The sequence below is a fragment of the Hirundo rustica genome, chromosome 6 (assembly GCF_015227805.2).
Source record: "Hirundo rustica isolate bHirRus1 chromosome 6, bHirRus1.pri.v3, whole genome shotgun sequence".
NCBI lineage: Eukaryota > Metazoa > Chordata > Aves > Passeriformes > Hirundinidae > Hirundo > Hirundo rustica.
Genome location: NC_053455.1, coordinates 29079253 through 29095855, shown reverse-complemented (window position 1 = coordinate 29095855; position 16603 = coordinate 29079253). Strand labels below are relative to the sequence as shown.

Here is a 16603-nt window from a genome sequence, read left to right as displayed (position 1 = left end):
ATAACTAAGTAATGTGAAAGCAAAGGACTAACAGAAGAAGGAACTGTTTCCTTATCACATTCCTCACATGCTGAAATAGCACCCAGTGTTTGGCTTCTGCTAAATTAAGAGTGTCTTGTACAGAACAGAGCTTTCAGTAATGGTGAGGTCCTAAAGAAATGCCCCTGATTTAAAACCCACATGCTGGGGGTGAGGGACAGGGCTCGAACTGCAGTGAGCAGCTCCAAATGGACCTTGGGTCTGATAGAATCGAGCATCCAAAGGACACAAAGTAATTTCAGTAATCTGAATCTTCCTCTTGGGGCACAAAGAGAACTTCACCTCTACTCAACTTCCAACACTGATAAAGGAGACAAATAGCAATTGTAAGAGATGCACACTTGTATCTGGTGTACACATCAAATAGCAGAAAAAAAGTCAAAATTATCTGAAGAAAAATGTTAATTTAAGAGAATGGGTAAATTCATGCCATCCACAATTTGGAATAATGACATAACGTGATTAAGGAAATTTAACTTTCAGAAAATGCTGACTAACTATAAAAGTGAGATAACCGAGTCTGATGTTTGAATCAGTAATTCATGTGATCAAGGATCACAATCCTAGAAATCCAGATTGCAGAAGAAACCGGGTGCTATGCTTTTACTATGCCTCATGAATTCTAAGCTTAGCTACACTTAGCTGGCTCATGGATTCGGAAGATTTTTATAAACTAGAGAACAGCTACTTCACAGCATAGCTCCCCAGGGAAGAGAATGAAAGAAAAGTAGATACTGAAATGCTATTTGGTGTGCTAACAGAAAGTATTCTGAGAGAATAAAAATCAGGAAGAGACAAAAACGGATGCAATTGATTATGCGGTCAGTACTTGCACTTTTAGGTACATAAACTAAATCCACAGAACAAAGAAACTCATTTATATTTTGTGTGGCCCTTTTTAATAAAAATCAATCACTAATCACTGAAGACTGAATGGGAACAGATGGGATGAGGCTTTAACAGGTTACTATACATTAGCTGAAAAAGAAAAGAATGAAAAGACTTGATTTTAATCAGAGCACTAAACCAATTCACAAACTTTACAGCACAGCAGAAGGCAGAAAAGATAACCTCTGCTGTGTGCTAGGAAGAAGGGAAAAACAGATTTAGATGAAAGCCATTTGAGCTCTCAAGACTTGGTGAGGAAGGAAAAGGGATGTCCAGTGTCATTTATTTTAAAGTGCAATCGAAGGGTTTGATGGACTTGTTTGATGGATTTTGTTGAGCTGCAAGGATACAAGGCTTTCTTCCACTGAATGCATACTGAAGAATGTATACAGATAAAACATAGAAGAGAAGTGACGGCAAGGACTGCAGTTCTCTCTCTCTGTCAAAAATTCAAATTTTTCATGTCTTTTCTCCTGTTCTTTTCAATGATGCTAAAGCCTCAGTTCCTTGACAGACTGATCACTGCCTTTCTGGAGTTTGCTATTTCCACAGGATTTTGTGGTATTATTACTGCAGGAAAGAGATGACAAGACCTCTTCAAATGAGCCACAGAAATACAAAGAGCTTTGAACGAGTGCCATTTACAGGAGCAAACGTTCACAGAAGCCAAACTAAGAGCAGCCCACTTCATGACATATCAGAATTAGGCAGCCTTCAGGCCACTTTGAGCAGTTGCAAGCCAGATTATATCATGCATGACTACAATGTTGCAGTGCATTAGAAAAAAAAAGCATCCTAAAATAAGTAATATTTTGTATAATAATGGTGAATTAAGTCACTATTAAAGTGGCAGGCAACAGAGGGAAAGAGAGAGAGGGGGAGAAGAAAAGAGAGAGAGGGAGAAGCTGTTAAAAAACAATGGCTGAAGTCCCATGTGGGTACCAGCTTAGCCTGAAAGGTCACAGAGAATTTTTACACATTTGTTTTGCAAATAGTTTCTGCAAGTAGAATGAACAGTTGTAACTCTCCCTCTCATCATCAGATTAGCACGTCCCCCCAAGAGCAGCAGTGCTCTCAAACCGGCCAACTGTTCTCCTAATGTGGGTCAAAAGTTCAGTCTTTAGCTGGAACACTGCTCCGAACAGACCTTTTCCAGTAATGCTCACAGCCCCAAAGCCAACGTTTTCATTAATCAAATATACATACAGATTTGAGCCTCTTCACAGCATCTTCACAGATATGCATTCCTCTGGATTCGTCCACTTCCACATGCCCCAAGTACTGCAGGAAAGAGTGTGGGAGAAAAGGTTAACAGCAGCTCCTTAAACTCCCTGGGTTTTGATGAATCCAAGCTCGGAATTCATCTCAATGCAGCTGATGTGACAGACATTACTAGAACTTCTGTCAGCCTTCTTGTAAACCTGCATTTGGTGGTTTGACTGCATGTATCTATGGGGGCACCAGCATCAACAGAAAAGCATAATACAATTAGAAATCTGGAGGGAAAGATGGACTTTCCTTACCCAGGGAAAAATATATAACTGAAAAGCATTGAAAACTGTGCTTTCCTGCTTACTCATCATGAGCTTTAGTCATTTTTTTTACTAGCGTAGTAGCATGAAAACCTTACATCAATATAGAGACGATGGTGAATAAATTAGCTTTGAATAATGATAAATATATTTAGTATTGAAAACCAAATTACACTACACAGGAAGATGACCAAATATTTTTGAATGGTGATGTCCAAATATGAGAAATTTGTCCAACCCCTATTTTAAAACTGTAAACCAAAACTGTTTATCTTCCTTACAACAACAGGCTGTTATGTGGACATCATCATTCTTACAAAGAGGGGTTAAAAAAAAAAAAAAAAAATCTGTTTTCCACATATTCATCTTACCAAGTCTTACCAAGCACTATTTAAAAAAAAACCTAGCAATATATCAGTGAATAGAAACGTCAAACTTAAAAGCTTTTAAATTTACAACCCAGAATAATGTTAGTCTATAGAGGAACCAGTTGCAAGAAATTAATCAAAAGTGCAGTGTTCAGGGTACCATGGATAGTCTAATTTTATACTCAAACTTTTAGCTTTAATTTTTCCAATTTCCCTGCCTTTTCCAATCACAGTTTTTTTGATAGTGAAAGGAAGTGTTCTCTCAGAAAAGTTCCTACCGTTATTCGAAGTACTTAACTCTTGAAGAAAATCAGAGAAACTATCAAAACATCTCTGAAGTTTTGCAGTAAGAGCTACAGGTGAAAGAAACTTTCCCCGGTTTACTTGCCATTGTAAGAGTTGTATGCAATTCAGCATTTAGACTCTAGGCTAGCTAGAGAGCGAATAAGTGGTTTTAAAATACCAGAATGCTTGCATCACTTAATGCAGCAGTAAACACATGTTATATAACCCATTAAGAAGGTGCACTCTGTAACAGACAATTCTGTTGTGAGTTATTTGAAATCTCCTAGATTTTCTTTCATTAATTAGGTGTCGTGGGTTAGTACAGTTTGGTTTTTTAGTTATAGAGGGATGTAGAATGATTCTCTGGGTCAGGACCTGGGAATTGCTTTAGAAAGGACAGGGACCTATCAGAGAGTTAGTTGGAATATTGGCATCTGTTTTGACCACTGAAAATTGTTGGCTACGACTTTGGGAAGTACCATATAAAACCCCTTGATCTCCTGTAAGTGGGTCCTTTTTCCTCTTTCCTTTGGCCAGAGAGAGACAGGTAACATCGAGTTGGGCCTGCTGCTCCCCTCTTTTTGGGGGGGATCTGGCCTGAGGCCTGGCTGGATTCCATCGGCTCCCAGGTTGGGGGGAGAGGGAGAGGTCACTGCTTCATAACAGCTACTTTCTCCAAACTTCCCTGGAGCAGGGAGAGATCTCTGCCGGGCCCCTGATAAGAGCTATGGGCACCATTTGGGCTGAGGCCACCCCAATTTACACCGAGGGGTGGGCTGAGAAGGCATTTATGATCCTGCCTGGTTTTTTCATTCCAGACTGCCCCGGTGCTCTGATCTCTGATGTTTCTGTGAGTTCTTCCTCCCCTCACCAGTGAGGCCTTGAACATCTAATACCACGAGCTACACAGGAGAGAAAGAGACTCTGGGCAGATTTAACCCTTTCCGGGCAACATGAAGCTTCCAGAGCTCGGCCCTTCTCTGAGAGAGTAAGAAAGAACAGAGTGAACATAAATTTAATAGAAATTGGAAAGTTAATGTTTTTTCATGCAAGGCAAGATGCTCCAGAAGAGGAGGCTCTGTATACCATTAAACTGCTGAAAGATTTACAGTATCTTAAGTGACATAGAACTTTAGCATTAAATCTCACTTTGTGGCATTTTTTCAAATAGACTTAAATGTGGATGGGAAAATTCTGAAAGAATTTCATTTAAATCAACCCTCAGAGCTGGAGAACAGCTTGAAAAATAAATTGCACTGAAATTAGAAGGTAAATAAAAGAGATCTGACTCTTTAGAGCCTTTTCAAAATGAGCTCTGTGAGGCTGAAGCTTTATAATTGAATGCTGGAGCTGCCAAAACAGCAACTGTACTCCCTCAGTTGAGCTTGCTGAACACTTGCGCAAGATCTTCGGTTCTCCAGAACACGAAGTAGAACATTTTAATCCTAAAAATACACAAACAGTAACAACTAAAGATGCAATTACTGTGTGTCTGGAAGTACATATGTACATCATCAACTACTCGACTGTGCCATGACTTCTCTGGGAGAAGTTCCAGAGATGCAGAAATTCTGCTGTACATTTGCCATGAGAAAGTTTTGGGTTTAGTAACTTCTCTTTAAGAAGAGAGTGATATAGACAGGAACAAGCTTGAGGTTTATACTGGACAGAAAAAAAAAAAAAAAAGTGTAAGGAATGAACCATCTAGTTTGCATGACCATTTGTATCATCCATATAGAGAACAACTTTCAGATTTCCTAACCTATCTGCACATCTCATTTACTTCAGTGTAGCCAGAATGTTCCCAACTGAAGATTCAAACAATTCAGTCCCTGCACTTGGCAACCTGCCTTTTGCTTGGGAAAGGGAAAACTAGAGGACGGTAAATATTGCCTCATGTCACACTGCAAAACAGACAACCATTCTCCCCTGTGCTGCCAAACCTCTATTCAAGTCCCATGTTCCAACTTTCAGCAATCAGTCATGCCACTGCTGCTGGAGACAGCAAGTTTAGCTGCAGTTTTCAATACTGCTTCCACTCCAGTGAATGGAGACATTATTACACATATCAAGTGCATCTATCCACACCAAAGGGGTACAATCCACAGACCTCACTGAGCATCAATCAATTCTGAATTATAAAATAAATTACACTGTCACACAATACTTCTTTATGATACAGAGGATAAAAGGTACTTTGTTTGCATTTACATGTTACACTTCTAGCCCTTCATAAAAAAAGAAAAAAACTTGTTCTTGCCATTGCAGAAGCCAAAAGCTCATCATTAGCACTGGTGCTGAGCATTTTACAGGTAATTTCCAAATTCTTCTTGCTTTGGTTTTTAATTTTTCTGGGATGTAGTGGTGGTGTGTTAATTGCTTATAGGTGCCAATATACTTTTCTTTCTTGTAAAAATAAATTTAAATTCTACAACCAGAATGCTGTGGTCCTCTTCTTTTCATACCCAAATGCCCCTTGTGCAGCAGGTCCAAGTCTTCTTTCACCAGTCTGAGAGTAGATACACACAGCTCCTGTATTTAACCAGTGCTACAGTATTTAGCTGACTTTTAATGGATTGTAATCAAATTTCCTCAAGAAGACTGGCAAAAAACTCTGTCAAAACTGAAACCTCTTCTAGTGTTTATATTTTAAACAGAAGTATTAAATTGTAAATCTATCTCAACTTAGCCTTAAATTTGAAATATAGGCTCAACTTACTAGTGCAGCAGCATTTTGAGAGTGGCATTTCAAAATTTAATAAAGGAAATGCAGCTACTAGTTAGTCTGAAATGAAAGTTAAACACCAGCATGAAGGACTTCAGAAAAATAAACTATTGTCAAACTGTGTTGTTACATCGCCAGAAGGAGATTACATGGAAACCACTTTAAAGCAGATACACAAATCCCACACTTCTATATATACTCTTTCAGGATCTTTGAAAGGAACTTCCCTTTCAAACTAAAGAAGAAACATACTGTTGAAGTGCCTGGGCAGCAACTGTCCTATATAAGTAAAATCGCATGCATTTGCACGATTGTCATGGATTTCCATGACAGCACATTATCACAAACACACTCAAGGACCAGGACATGTAAGAAATCCATGCGAACTGCCTAAGCCATACTGTGGTGGATGATGATTTTGAGAACAGAAAGGAAAGGAGTAGTACCCTGGACATATTTGCAAAGAGCATTTCTTGTCACAGGGATTGTTGCAGCTAGCATTCCTGGAGAAAGTGAGCACTTTTCCATCAGGAAAATGCACATAGCAGGAATGCAGTATTAATATTGAATGCACTCCTACTTAATTTCCGTAGCAACCAGTGAATGATAGTCATGACATCAGCAATTCTCGGACGTAAGTTGTTCTGTAAGAGATTTAATCGTTTTACCAGAAATTAACCACCACTGCTTTTATAGAAAGCTAAAATCCATGTGGGCTGAGTCCACATACAGACTAACATACCATAAAAGCTCTAATCCAAATAAAATACTTTCAGGGCCTGTTGGAGAAAAGTCCTTAATGCAAACATTATTAAATGGAAGCACTGCTTATATTGACATTTTTAGCAAAAAGAAGATGAGATTATGGTACAGCAAAATAAACAGAAAACCAAAAAACTTTCCCTCTTCATCACTGATTTTTATGTTCTCTTTCACTGAAGGTGTTTGGTATCATTCTCAAACATAAAGCAATCTACAGAGGAACAAGTTGAACTGGCACACAGCAAGGCATCATTAGAATTTGAAAAGTGCTTGAGAAACTTTATTCTTTTTCAACATTTTAAACTTTTTCCAACTTCATCTAAAAACCAACCACTCAAGTTACCATATCAAGTGTTTCTGGTGAAGTTTTCCTATTGTCTTCTCCCAAATACAGGCTATTGAAATTGCTCCTACTAAAACATCAAGGGCTGATATAACAGGTCAGAAATAAAACACCATCTGTGTCTTAGTACAAGCAACGCTGCCCTGATCTTCTTTGTTTTCATTTCTCTCACAAATACTTGGCTGACTCAGTTTTCAAAATTTCGAAGTTCAACAATAACAGCTGGCAAAAAGAAGATCTTTCGCCAGAGCTCCTCCAACCTGGACGACCCTCTCAAGCCAGTTGTTTGTTCAAGTCTGGTAATATGCTTTTACAGTGTCTCTTTGAAACAGACTCAGCCACACAAATAACTGAAGTTCCCTCTGTATCAGCAGATGTTCACATGCACTGTTTTATTTGCAGAAACAGATTAGGTTCTTTGGATTACATTTGAAACTAGATGGACACAGGAAACAAGCTTACCTGAAGGCTTGGCCAAGGTGTCCTGTGCTGGGAAATGAGCTGCCATAAAGAGAAACAGACCAGCATGTCTCGGTATTTTTACTAGATGTAATGACATTCCTCTTTCTTCCTCTGTTTAAGTTCTGGGGTATTATTTGCAGCAGTAATATGTGCAGATATGCTTCTAGAATTGGCACTGTGCAAGAATTAAAGCCTGTGTGCCAAAGTTGCAGACTGAAATGCTGTCTTGCAAGTAGACATAAGCTTAAATCCAAAAATCCTGCATACGTCTTAAAGCTGAGCTACTTTTCCACTGACTTCTAAGATTTACATTCCAGTGTTCAATATTTTATTTCTCTCCTCTCACACTCATGCTCCTGGCTTTCTAAATTTATTAGTTTGAAACAAGATGTTTGCTCAGACAAAGCTGTAGAAGCACAGACAACAGAAACACTATGATTAAGCACCAACAAAGTTTAATTTTGCTTAGTCAAAGCTATAGGTTAGTTAGGATGCTACACATGTCACCAGAAATCAAAATGTCCTACCAACCTGTTAAATTCCCCTAAACAGGAACTGTAGCAGCCTATGACTGCTAAATGTCTCTGAATAATGAGGATCAAAATAATCTAAAGCAGAATCTGTAGCAGTCGTTCTCCCCATTTTTTACATCACACCCACTTAAGAGCTGCACTGTGCATTTCACGTACTGGTTTTCACACGACCTTTATCACTCTCAACAGAAACAACACTGTGAGTCAAGAATACTGAAGATGCAATAAAGAAGCTCAGTACAGGATACACAAATGCTATATTCTTCATCTTCTTACAAATCCCTAAAATGAGACAGAGGGGAAACTCAGAAGGTTATGTAGGACAGCACTTGCTTCAGGGCAGGATCTACTTCCATATCTACATCAGAGAAGTCAGCCTTGAAGTATTATGACATTTCTGTAACTGGAGATCAATAGGCTGGACCTTCTACCCTGTAGAGTTTATATGTCTCACTGCAGAACGGGATGTTATTTTGCTGTGTTGTTATTGCTAATGCATATGCTTAGATCTCCCTTGATGCACTATTTTTCTAGTCTCTTCATAACTTCATGTATGCACTGTCAGACTTTGGTTTTCGACTGTATGCTCTGATGTGCAATTCCTATTTTTCCAAGAATTCAGCACTGTTTAATACATTTCAAACTTTCTTTTTAAAAAAGAAAAGAAAATAAAAAGGAAAATCAAGTGCTGAAAGCACAGTTTTATACACACCATGCACAGGTACACTCTGTACCTTTTCTTCAACTCCTGCAAAAAATTCAGTTTCCATATACAGCACCTGGGATCTCCTAATTTAAAAAAACAGAATTAAAAAGCATAACCCAATGAGAACTTCTTGATTTCCAACACCTAAATTACGTGTAAAATAAATATTTCTGCAAGGCGATCCAAGCCATTTTAATTATCATATCTTTAAAAAACAACCTGAAGTTTATAAAACTAATTAAGAATTTCACCTTAGTCAAAGACAGGAGGTTTTTAAAACTCAGCAAGAACCTCCATTTAAAACTTCTTATTTGCAAGGCTATTCAAACAAAACTAAGGGTTGGACACTAGGATGAAAAGTTTAAAGATCAGGGATTGCCTTACATTCCTTTTAGCCATGACAAAAATGCACAGGAATATACTGGAGGTAAGCTTCACACCTTCCATTATAATCACCATCTTCTATAAATGGCTGTTTTACAGCCTTTTTCCTGTGATGTTAATTGCTGCAAGATTTTTTAAATGTACCATTGCTTGCTGAGGGTTAGCATTCCATAGGAATGATTACTGTTCATGCTAACATCAGTTCATGCCTTCAGAGGTAGAGATTTCTAGTGTTTAATGTGTAAGGCTCTAAAACATTTCAGAAATCAGCAGATTTGTCACATTAACTTCTTAAAAATGCTTAACATAGTTTCCAAAGACTATTCAAGTACCTCAGGCTTTCATAGTGAAAAATATCACATGCTTAACTTAAAGGCACTTCAGCATCACGCTGGTAAATTCTTTCACAGCCATTATTTCAAACTAGAAGTGCATTTAAGATATAAAATAAAAGCCACAGTCACCTGTGCTGGTACCAGTCTATCTGACCTGGAAAAACAGAATGCAAGGCATATTTATAAACTTATTAAACATAAGAAGTTACTTTTGGTATGAAATTTATAAATTTAACATTAAGCAGTAAAGTTCGAAATGCAAATTCCAAAACTAACAGGACACTTGGGCAGCCACAAGTGGTGCGAGAGCACAAAGCAAAGTGACCAAAATGGCCAAGCTCCTATTGATGGTTCAGCAGCACCTTGTATGGCTCAACAACCTGAACACAGAGGCCCCAGGGATGAAAATCACAGGGCCCAGTGAGGATACTCTACAGTGCTTGTGCCAGTTGTTCCCTTTCCTTCTGTCTCTTCTTAAACACAAAGCAATACAGTGTCTTCCAAACATCTCCCATCAAAGCAAGGGTTAGATAGGAAACAGTTCAAGAGTACTTGTTCTGAAAAGTCAATTATTTTATATACGAAAGTACAGTTGTTATTTGTCAACACTAAAACAGAGATCAAGTTCAGTGAGGCTAACTCCAGTGATACCAGATACTCAGCAGCAAACCCTGGATTCCTGAGATAGAAATGTGGTTTGTTACTCTTCCACACCAGCTTTTTCACCAGCATCTTTAGTCTTGCAGGTGGAAGAAAATAATGCAAGTAAACTTGCAGGTCATATACAACAGCAGCCTTAGATGCCTTAAGGTCAAAAGAGACTGACCACCAAGAACAGTGACAGAACAAAACTAATTAAATTATCCAAGAGACACACAACTATTGAGTCTTCTAAAACACCAGGTAGTAACCAGCTGTTAATATTCTGTTTAACACATCCTTTTGGTCAGAACCACCAAGAATTTGCAAATGTTTTGTTTATTTAGTTCTCTTAGGTGGAAGGAAATGACCTAATTTTTCTGATATAAATTTCACAGGCCAGTTACTCCAAAGAGCATTTGTATGAATGAAAACCACTTACCCAGAGGGACACTCAAAAAGGCTTTTCACACAAAAGAAGCCCTGGTGTCAAATATTTTAGTCATTATACCACAGAACAGCTGCTTGTTTTCCGTGAGGTAGTGTCTGGAGCAAGAAAGCAAGTTTGAAAATGTGTACGTCAATGAACTTCATTTGTTGTAATTCTAATGTATAAAAAAATTATAGCACTGATAAGCACATCTGTAATGTTTGTTAGAACATTCAACTTCTAAATAGTTTTAAATACAATCTCTTCATCTAACACCCCCACATACTGCATGTATCTGGAACAGTTTTTCTCTCAGAGGAAGGATTCACTACTGAAACACGATATTTACCTTTCAGTTTGTTAGGACAGTGGAAAAGAATTTGTCCCTGAAAATACGACTTCTGCAACAGATGTACCAGTGCCACATTTAACAATGGGCAACTCTTGTTGAACACCTATAAAAGCTGCAAGATATTATGCTTCCACACCACCAAAGTTAGGAGAGCAGTATCATTTAAGTACCCAATGGAAGAGCAAAAGCCTGCAAGTCCCTTCTCTAAACACAAGTTTAACATCCTTTTCACACCTTTGCTGACAGACAGGACCTGTCTCTCCTTGGCTGTTCTTTCAATCTAACTTTAGCAGGTTCCAAGCAGTTTACACAGAAGAGCACTACAGGAAAGTCAGTAGTCATTGCACAGCCCTGTCTTTGAGTGTCAGGTTACCACCTCAGGTGTCGTTAGATTTCCAACACAGAGAAGAACTACCTGTAATTACATCTACACACACTAAGATGACTGAGAAAATATGATCAATACCTGGCTACGTGCAACACAGCCTCACCAACTAGCAGAAAAACACAGACTGTTAACAAAAACGAGTGCTATTGACTGAAAGAAACAGCATTCATTCATGATTATTACCACCTCCAAATTTATGAGCACAGCACTGGAGAGAACCAACTGTGGATGCAATCTACTTCCCTGAATTTTAAAGCAACCTAAAGGAACATAACAAGAATTTTTGCCTGTACTTTGTGAAGAGCATCTTCTCTCTCAAAGCAAAGACGATCCATAGATGCATCAAGATTTGCTCAAAATCCAACAGAACACTTAGGGACTTTAACAATAAGGATCAGCTCCGGACATAGCACAGGAAGAGCTTCAAGGAACATGCCACCATAGAAAAGCTTTCAGTAACATTAAATCTGTTTGCAGTACAGCATCCTCCAAGCACAATGAATGAGCAGCTACTGGAGTCCCTGTCCAACACTAACGGAGTGAAGCCTGAAGGCAGCATGAAATCCTATTTGCAACATGACTTCCAAAGTGCTTCCACATGCTCTGTAATGTCTAAAAAAAGATAAATCTGTGGTAGAACTCTACAAACACCCACGCTCTGGGCAAAATATAAATGCCCAAAGGGAATTTGAATGAGAAGTTAAAAACCAAAATAATTTAAGAGATTTTTTTTTTTTTACAAGAGAAACCAAGAACAAACATTCCCGTACGTGTTTGCACTAGTCTCCTTTCTCTACCTTAAAAAAAAAAAAAAAAAAGAAGACTATTAGAGTCTTACCTATATAAAATAGCAAGCATTAGAAGAAACAAAGCCCACGACTTGGCTGCTACCACACTAGTCCCATGTATTTTACTTTCAAACAGAAAATCCTATTGACAGCTGCAGCAACATTTATTAAGAATCCTCAGGTCTTCAGCGAGTACAGATGAAGTCTTCACCACCATTGCAAAAGCCAGATTCTGGTCTTGCTACTCAGTTGTGCTTTGAGCTCCAAAGAATCACAGATTTTTAGAGAGCAGAGAAGGCAGATCATAAGAAGAACAGGCTCATCCTGTGCCCCCCCCCTCAGCTCTCCCAACATATTCATGTGTGGTTGAGCAGCTACACTACACACAATGGACCCCTTTGGAATTCCCACTGCAAAACTTAAAAGAAAATTCAGGTATATTCACTATCATTCAGATTTGAATGCATTCCTATTCATTAAGCATTCTTCCCAAAATATCTCACTTTGTCCAGCTCCACTGAGGAGCATCAGGAAGAAAAATCACCCCATCAGATATTTAAGGACATAGGACACTGCATACTTTTCCTGGAATATATGAATTCCCAAAAAATACCCAAGACAGGCGTAACAGGATACTCTCTCTCAACAGCACAAAGTTCTATTCTTTCTGTGAGCAAAATACAGTACCACCCACTAAAGCGATGACTCTACAGCTGGTTTATCTTGTTCCCTCACAATGGCATACTTCCTGTCTCTATCTATTAAACACCAGTTAACACCCACTCTGCATCTCAAGCCTTATAGAAGTTTCCACTTTGTCCATATTAAGGCACACTACTTTGGACAATAAATTCTAATCAAGTAAGATAAAATGCCTCTTAATATCAAATTGTTCTGAATTTTTCACCTAATTGCAAGTTTTTTAGATATTAACAGTCTACCATTCTGACCGAATCAAGAAATGTCCCTTAATTCTACCTTAAAAGCATTTTGTTCCAAAGAACAAATTAAATTAATTCAGTGAATTCCAATAAAAAGCAGATGAATGAGTGCACATTAAGTCCCATTATGATGACAGGATGCAAAGATTCATCCATTTCTACGCCTTTTCAGCACAGAATAGGCCAAAACCTTTTTTGACTTCGGGTACATGTGCCCAGAATAGATGAATGGTTCATTTAAATACAGGAAGCACTTGTCATTAGAAGTGCAAGTCCTGACTGAGAGTTTTAAAAAAAGTCAGTCTTTTAACAGTGTGAAGTGGTTCACACCCTTTCTGTTCAGTAAAGGACTGAAAAAGTTTGAATAAAACTAAATGCCTAGAAATTGAGGCATTCCAAACTCTGTTTTTCAACCTGTGTAATGCCTAAGTTATGAAAAAATCACCATCCTCAAACTTACAACTCTGTTCTCTCCTAGACAGTGTTAAACCTTAATCGAAGTTCGAGCGTTCACAGAGCAATTACTTCCAAAGCTTTGGCAAAACACCATGTTTAGTACTGAATTACAGTTCCTTCCTCTTAGCAGAAAAATAAGACAAAAATAAGCAAGCAGCCACGAACTAGAAATGTTGTATACACTTAAGTGTATGTAAAAGCACACGAGCAACTGGCAAAGCAGGGCATTAACCTTGTGAGAAAGTTACTTACCACATACCTACTCCAATCCACAACTTCACAAAAATATGCAACAGTCAGTTTAAAGAATTCCACCTAGCAACATCACATGTTTAACTATCAGACAGAATTACTCTAAGCATAATACAGGAAAAACTAATGAAAGGTCCTTAGGTGTCAGAACCATAGACGGTGCTCCTTGTACATAGATATTTAAGCCATTAGCCTTCCTCAAGCGTCATCTGCTTCCAACCTACTGTAGATCTACTGTTAGTGTACCTTGAGGAAGAAATGGGAGCATAGGCAACAAGCCACCCTAAATTTTAAACTTATTTTTATTCCGGTATTTATTAAGTATTAATACTAAATACAATTCTAAAATATTAAATTATTGTTTCTTAAATAAAGAGGAAAAATAATTGAACACAATAAAGAAAATACATATTTATAATACTTTGATAATCTGGAATCAGTTACCAGAATTTTTAAAGGTCATTTCAGTTTCATATACTGTCATATACACACACAAGATCGTAGCACAGAGGCATTCTCAGAAGTCAGCAAGTGCTTCTAACCTCATGCACTGGTTGAAATCCCAGGCGTTACTTGAAAATATTTTCAACTATCGAGAGGGAGGCAGGACTGCTTTCCAAGCACAGCCCATCACTCACAAGTAAAACAGTAACCACAGGTACACTTTTAACAGAGAGAACTGAGTACCTTTCCACACAATCCAAGAGGTCTATCACTTCTGATCTTCCAGAAAAATGAAGAGAAATGTTGTGTTACTTCTCTACCTAGATACGTGATTTATTTCAACTAGATAACAATGTAGGATATCTCAGACTGATTTTCAAGGCGTTTGTTACATGAGCCATCTGGATTTAAGAAAAAAGCCACATCCTCTGCAATGGGAGCTGACTGTAAAATAGGTCAGTGTGTAATGAAGCATGTCTCTGACTTACGCTTGCCAAAAAACCCCCAAATAATAATTCATGGCAAGAGTACCTCATGGATATCCAAAGGAAAAGCAGAAACTCCTACCTTAACAGGAAAGCTACACTTGCCAGTGCGAACGCCTTCTTCATCAGTCTGCCACTGATGAGGCCTGCTGGCCTCTGGGACATAGACATCTTTCTTTCTCCTGAAGCTTTGCCGTAATTTGTTCATTTCTCAGATTTTCACGTCCTAGAAGAAGGAAAAAAGAATACTGCCATTAGGCACCAAACACACATTTAGCTGCTTTGGGTCAACCACTATCATAACAAATGATGCCGTGGAAAACCTGAGCTTTTGCAAAGATGAATGGAAGGGCCTGTGAGAGGAAAATATTTTGGACACAGATTCAGAGAAAGATGGATAATCACTTCAAAACAGAAAACACAAATCCACATTACTTGTTTAACACCTTTCCACAGCAACTGAAGCATCAGACCTAGGAATAACTCTTACTGGGAGCATACGGTTACCTCAAATAGCTGACAGAGAAGCTCTGAAGAGTGATGCACATGAAATCCTGCCTCCCCGAATTTAAACGCCTACCTAAAGCAACCAAGCAGGACACCAATGGCAGAAGCTTCCAAGGCATTCATGCAGGACAAGGATTCATAGCTCTAAAGCTGCTCCTAAAATCAGGTGCTTGTGCTGTTCATTAAGTACAAGGGACAGGTTCACACTTTCACTGAGGGGAACAGTCCAGCCCTTGCTTAGTCTACTGGTGGAATTGTTATGGCTAAATGAGAAATGCACTTCTTCAAAAGGGGAAGACAGTTCTGCAAATACACTTTTGAAGCCTAGAATTCAACACTTTGTACACACCAGGCCTTTATGTATCAATTTCTATATACAATCCAATCTACGCTTTAGACGTGCTCACCTTTACTAGATTCAAACTACAATTAGCCAAGAAGCAATCAAAGAAATTACTACTAGTAAAAAGACTCGATATTCACCCAAATAAGTAAAATCATATGGGATACAAAGTGGGGAATATTGAAGACATACTGAAAGGCTTTTTGAGATCTGGTCATCTTTCCTGCAAAAGAAGCCTTCTCACAACCATGACACCTCATTTTGACTGAAATAAAAGATGCTGCAGAATGTAAGGCAACAAAATCTAATTGGATTACATATGCTTATTTCCCATTAGACTGAATAAACTACAGAATATAGATATTTACGGGTGTCAATAGCTGGCCTTTGAATGAAAGCTGCTTTAAAAGCACCATTTTTAACTTTGAAAAGCATTTTTAACTTTTGGAGCACCATTTTTAACTTTGAAAAGAACTAGCATCTTCCAGTCAGAACTGTATGACACAGGTGAGAAAAATCAACACATTCATGTTTGTGTATCTGACATTTACGAAGTTGAAAGTCAAAATGCAACTACTTCAAAGCTGGACAAAGGTCAGAAATTAAAAGCATTAGAGAAAATCACTACCCACCACTAATAACAAATACAAAACTGTTCTGCATCTCATGGCACTTCACCCATTCCAAATAACAAAAAGGTGTGCATTTTGTTACTGACTCCCTAAAACTTCCTTCAGCAACTGCTACTTTCTTCCTCAAGCAGCAGATAAATAAACATAATAAACATAAATAAACAAGTCAATTCCCACTGTAACTTAGTGGCATGACACCAGTAATTTCTATAGAATCTTCCATCTTTCCATCATCTGTTGAAAGAAATATTGTAAGATAAGTAATAATTCAAAGATATACCCATGGATAAAGAAAACACCACTGTATCACTAGGACTTGGTAATTTAAGCGTGCTGATGTTAATTGTTTAAGTGCAAATAAGCACGATAGTCACATGCACAAGTTCAGTGGAATTTGAATTCCATTATTCCTGGGTCTTGCAGCACTCTGGAGCATTCTTTCAGCACACGAGATAATTCCTGAAGTATTTTTACATTAGCAAACAGGCACACCAAAAATCACTTTTACAGCAAACTCTGCGCTCAAAGTTGCTTGATGAGCATTTTAAAGCAACAAGGTGTGACACTCCAAGCAACCCAAATCC

The 16603-nt window shown here is 38.2% G+C and overlaps 1 protein-coding gene across 12 annotated transcripts in view; it reads right to left on the bottom strand.

Annotated features, from left to right (window-relative positions):
- NUMB (NUMB endocytic adaptor protein) overlaps positions 1 to 16603 on the bottom strand; it is a 94402-nt gene that overhangs the window by 20508 nt on the left and 57291 nt on the right. For all 12 annotated transcript variants that reach the window (XM_040067322.2, XM_040067323.2, XM_058421090.1 and 9 more), the window contains exons 2-3: positions 14620 to 14763; positions 2134 to 2208 (exon numbers count right to left, since the gene is read on the bottom strand). In XM_040067322.2, the coding sequence (XP_039923256.1) occupies positions 2134 to 2208; positions 14620 to 14745 (201 nt within the window). In that variant the 5' untranslated portion in view covers positions 14746 to 14763. The remainder of the gene's footprint in view (positions 1 to 2133; positions 2209 to 14619; positions 14764 to 16603) is intronic.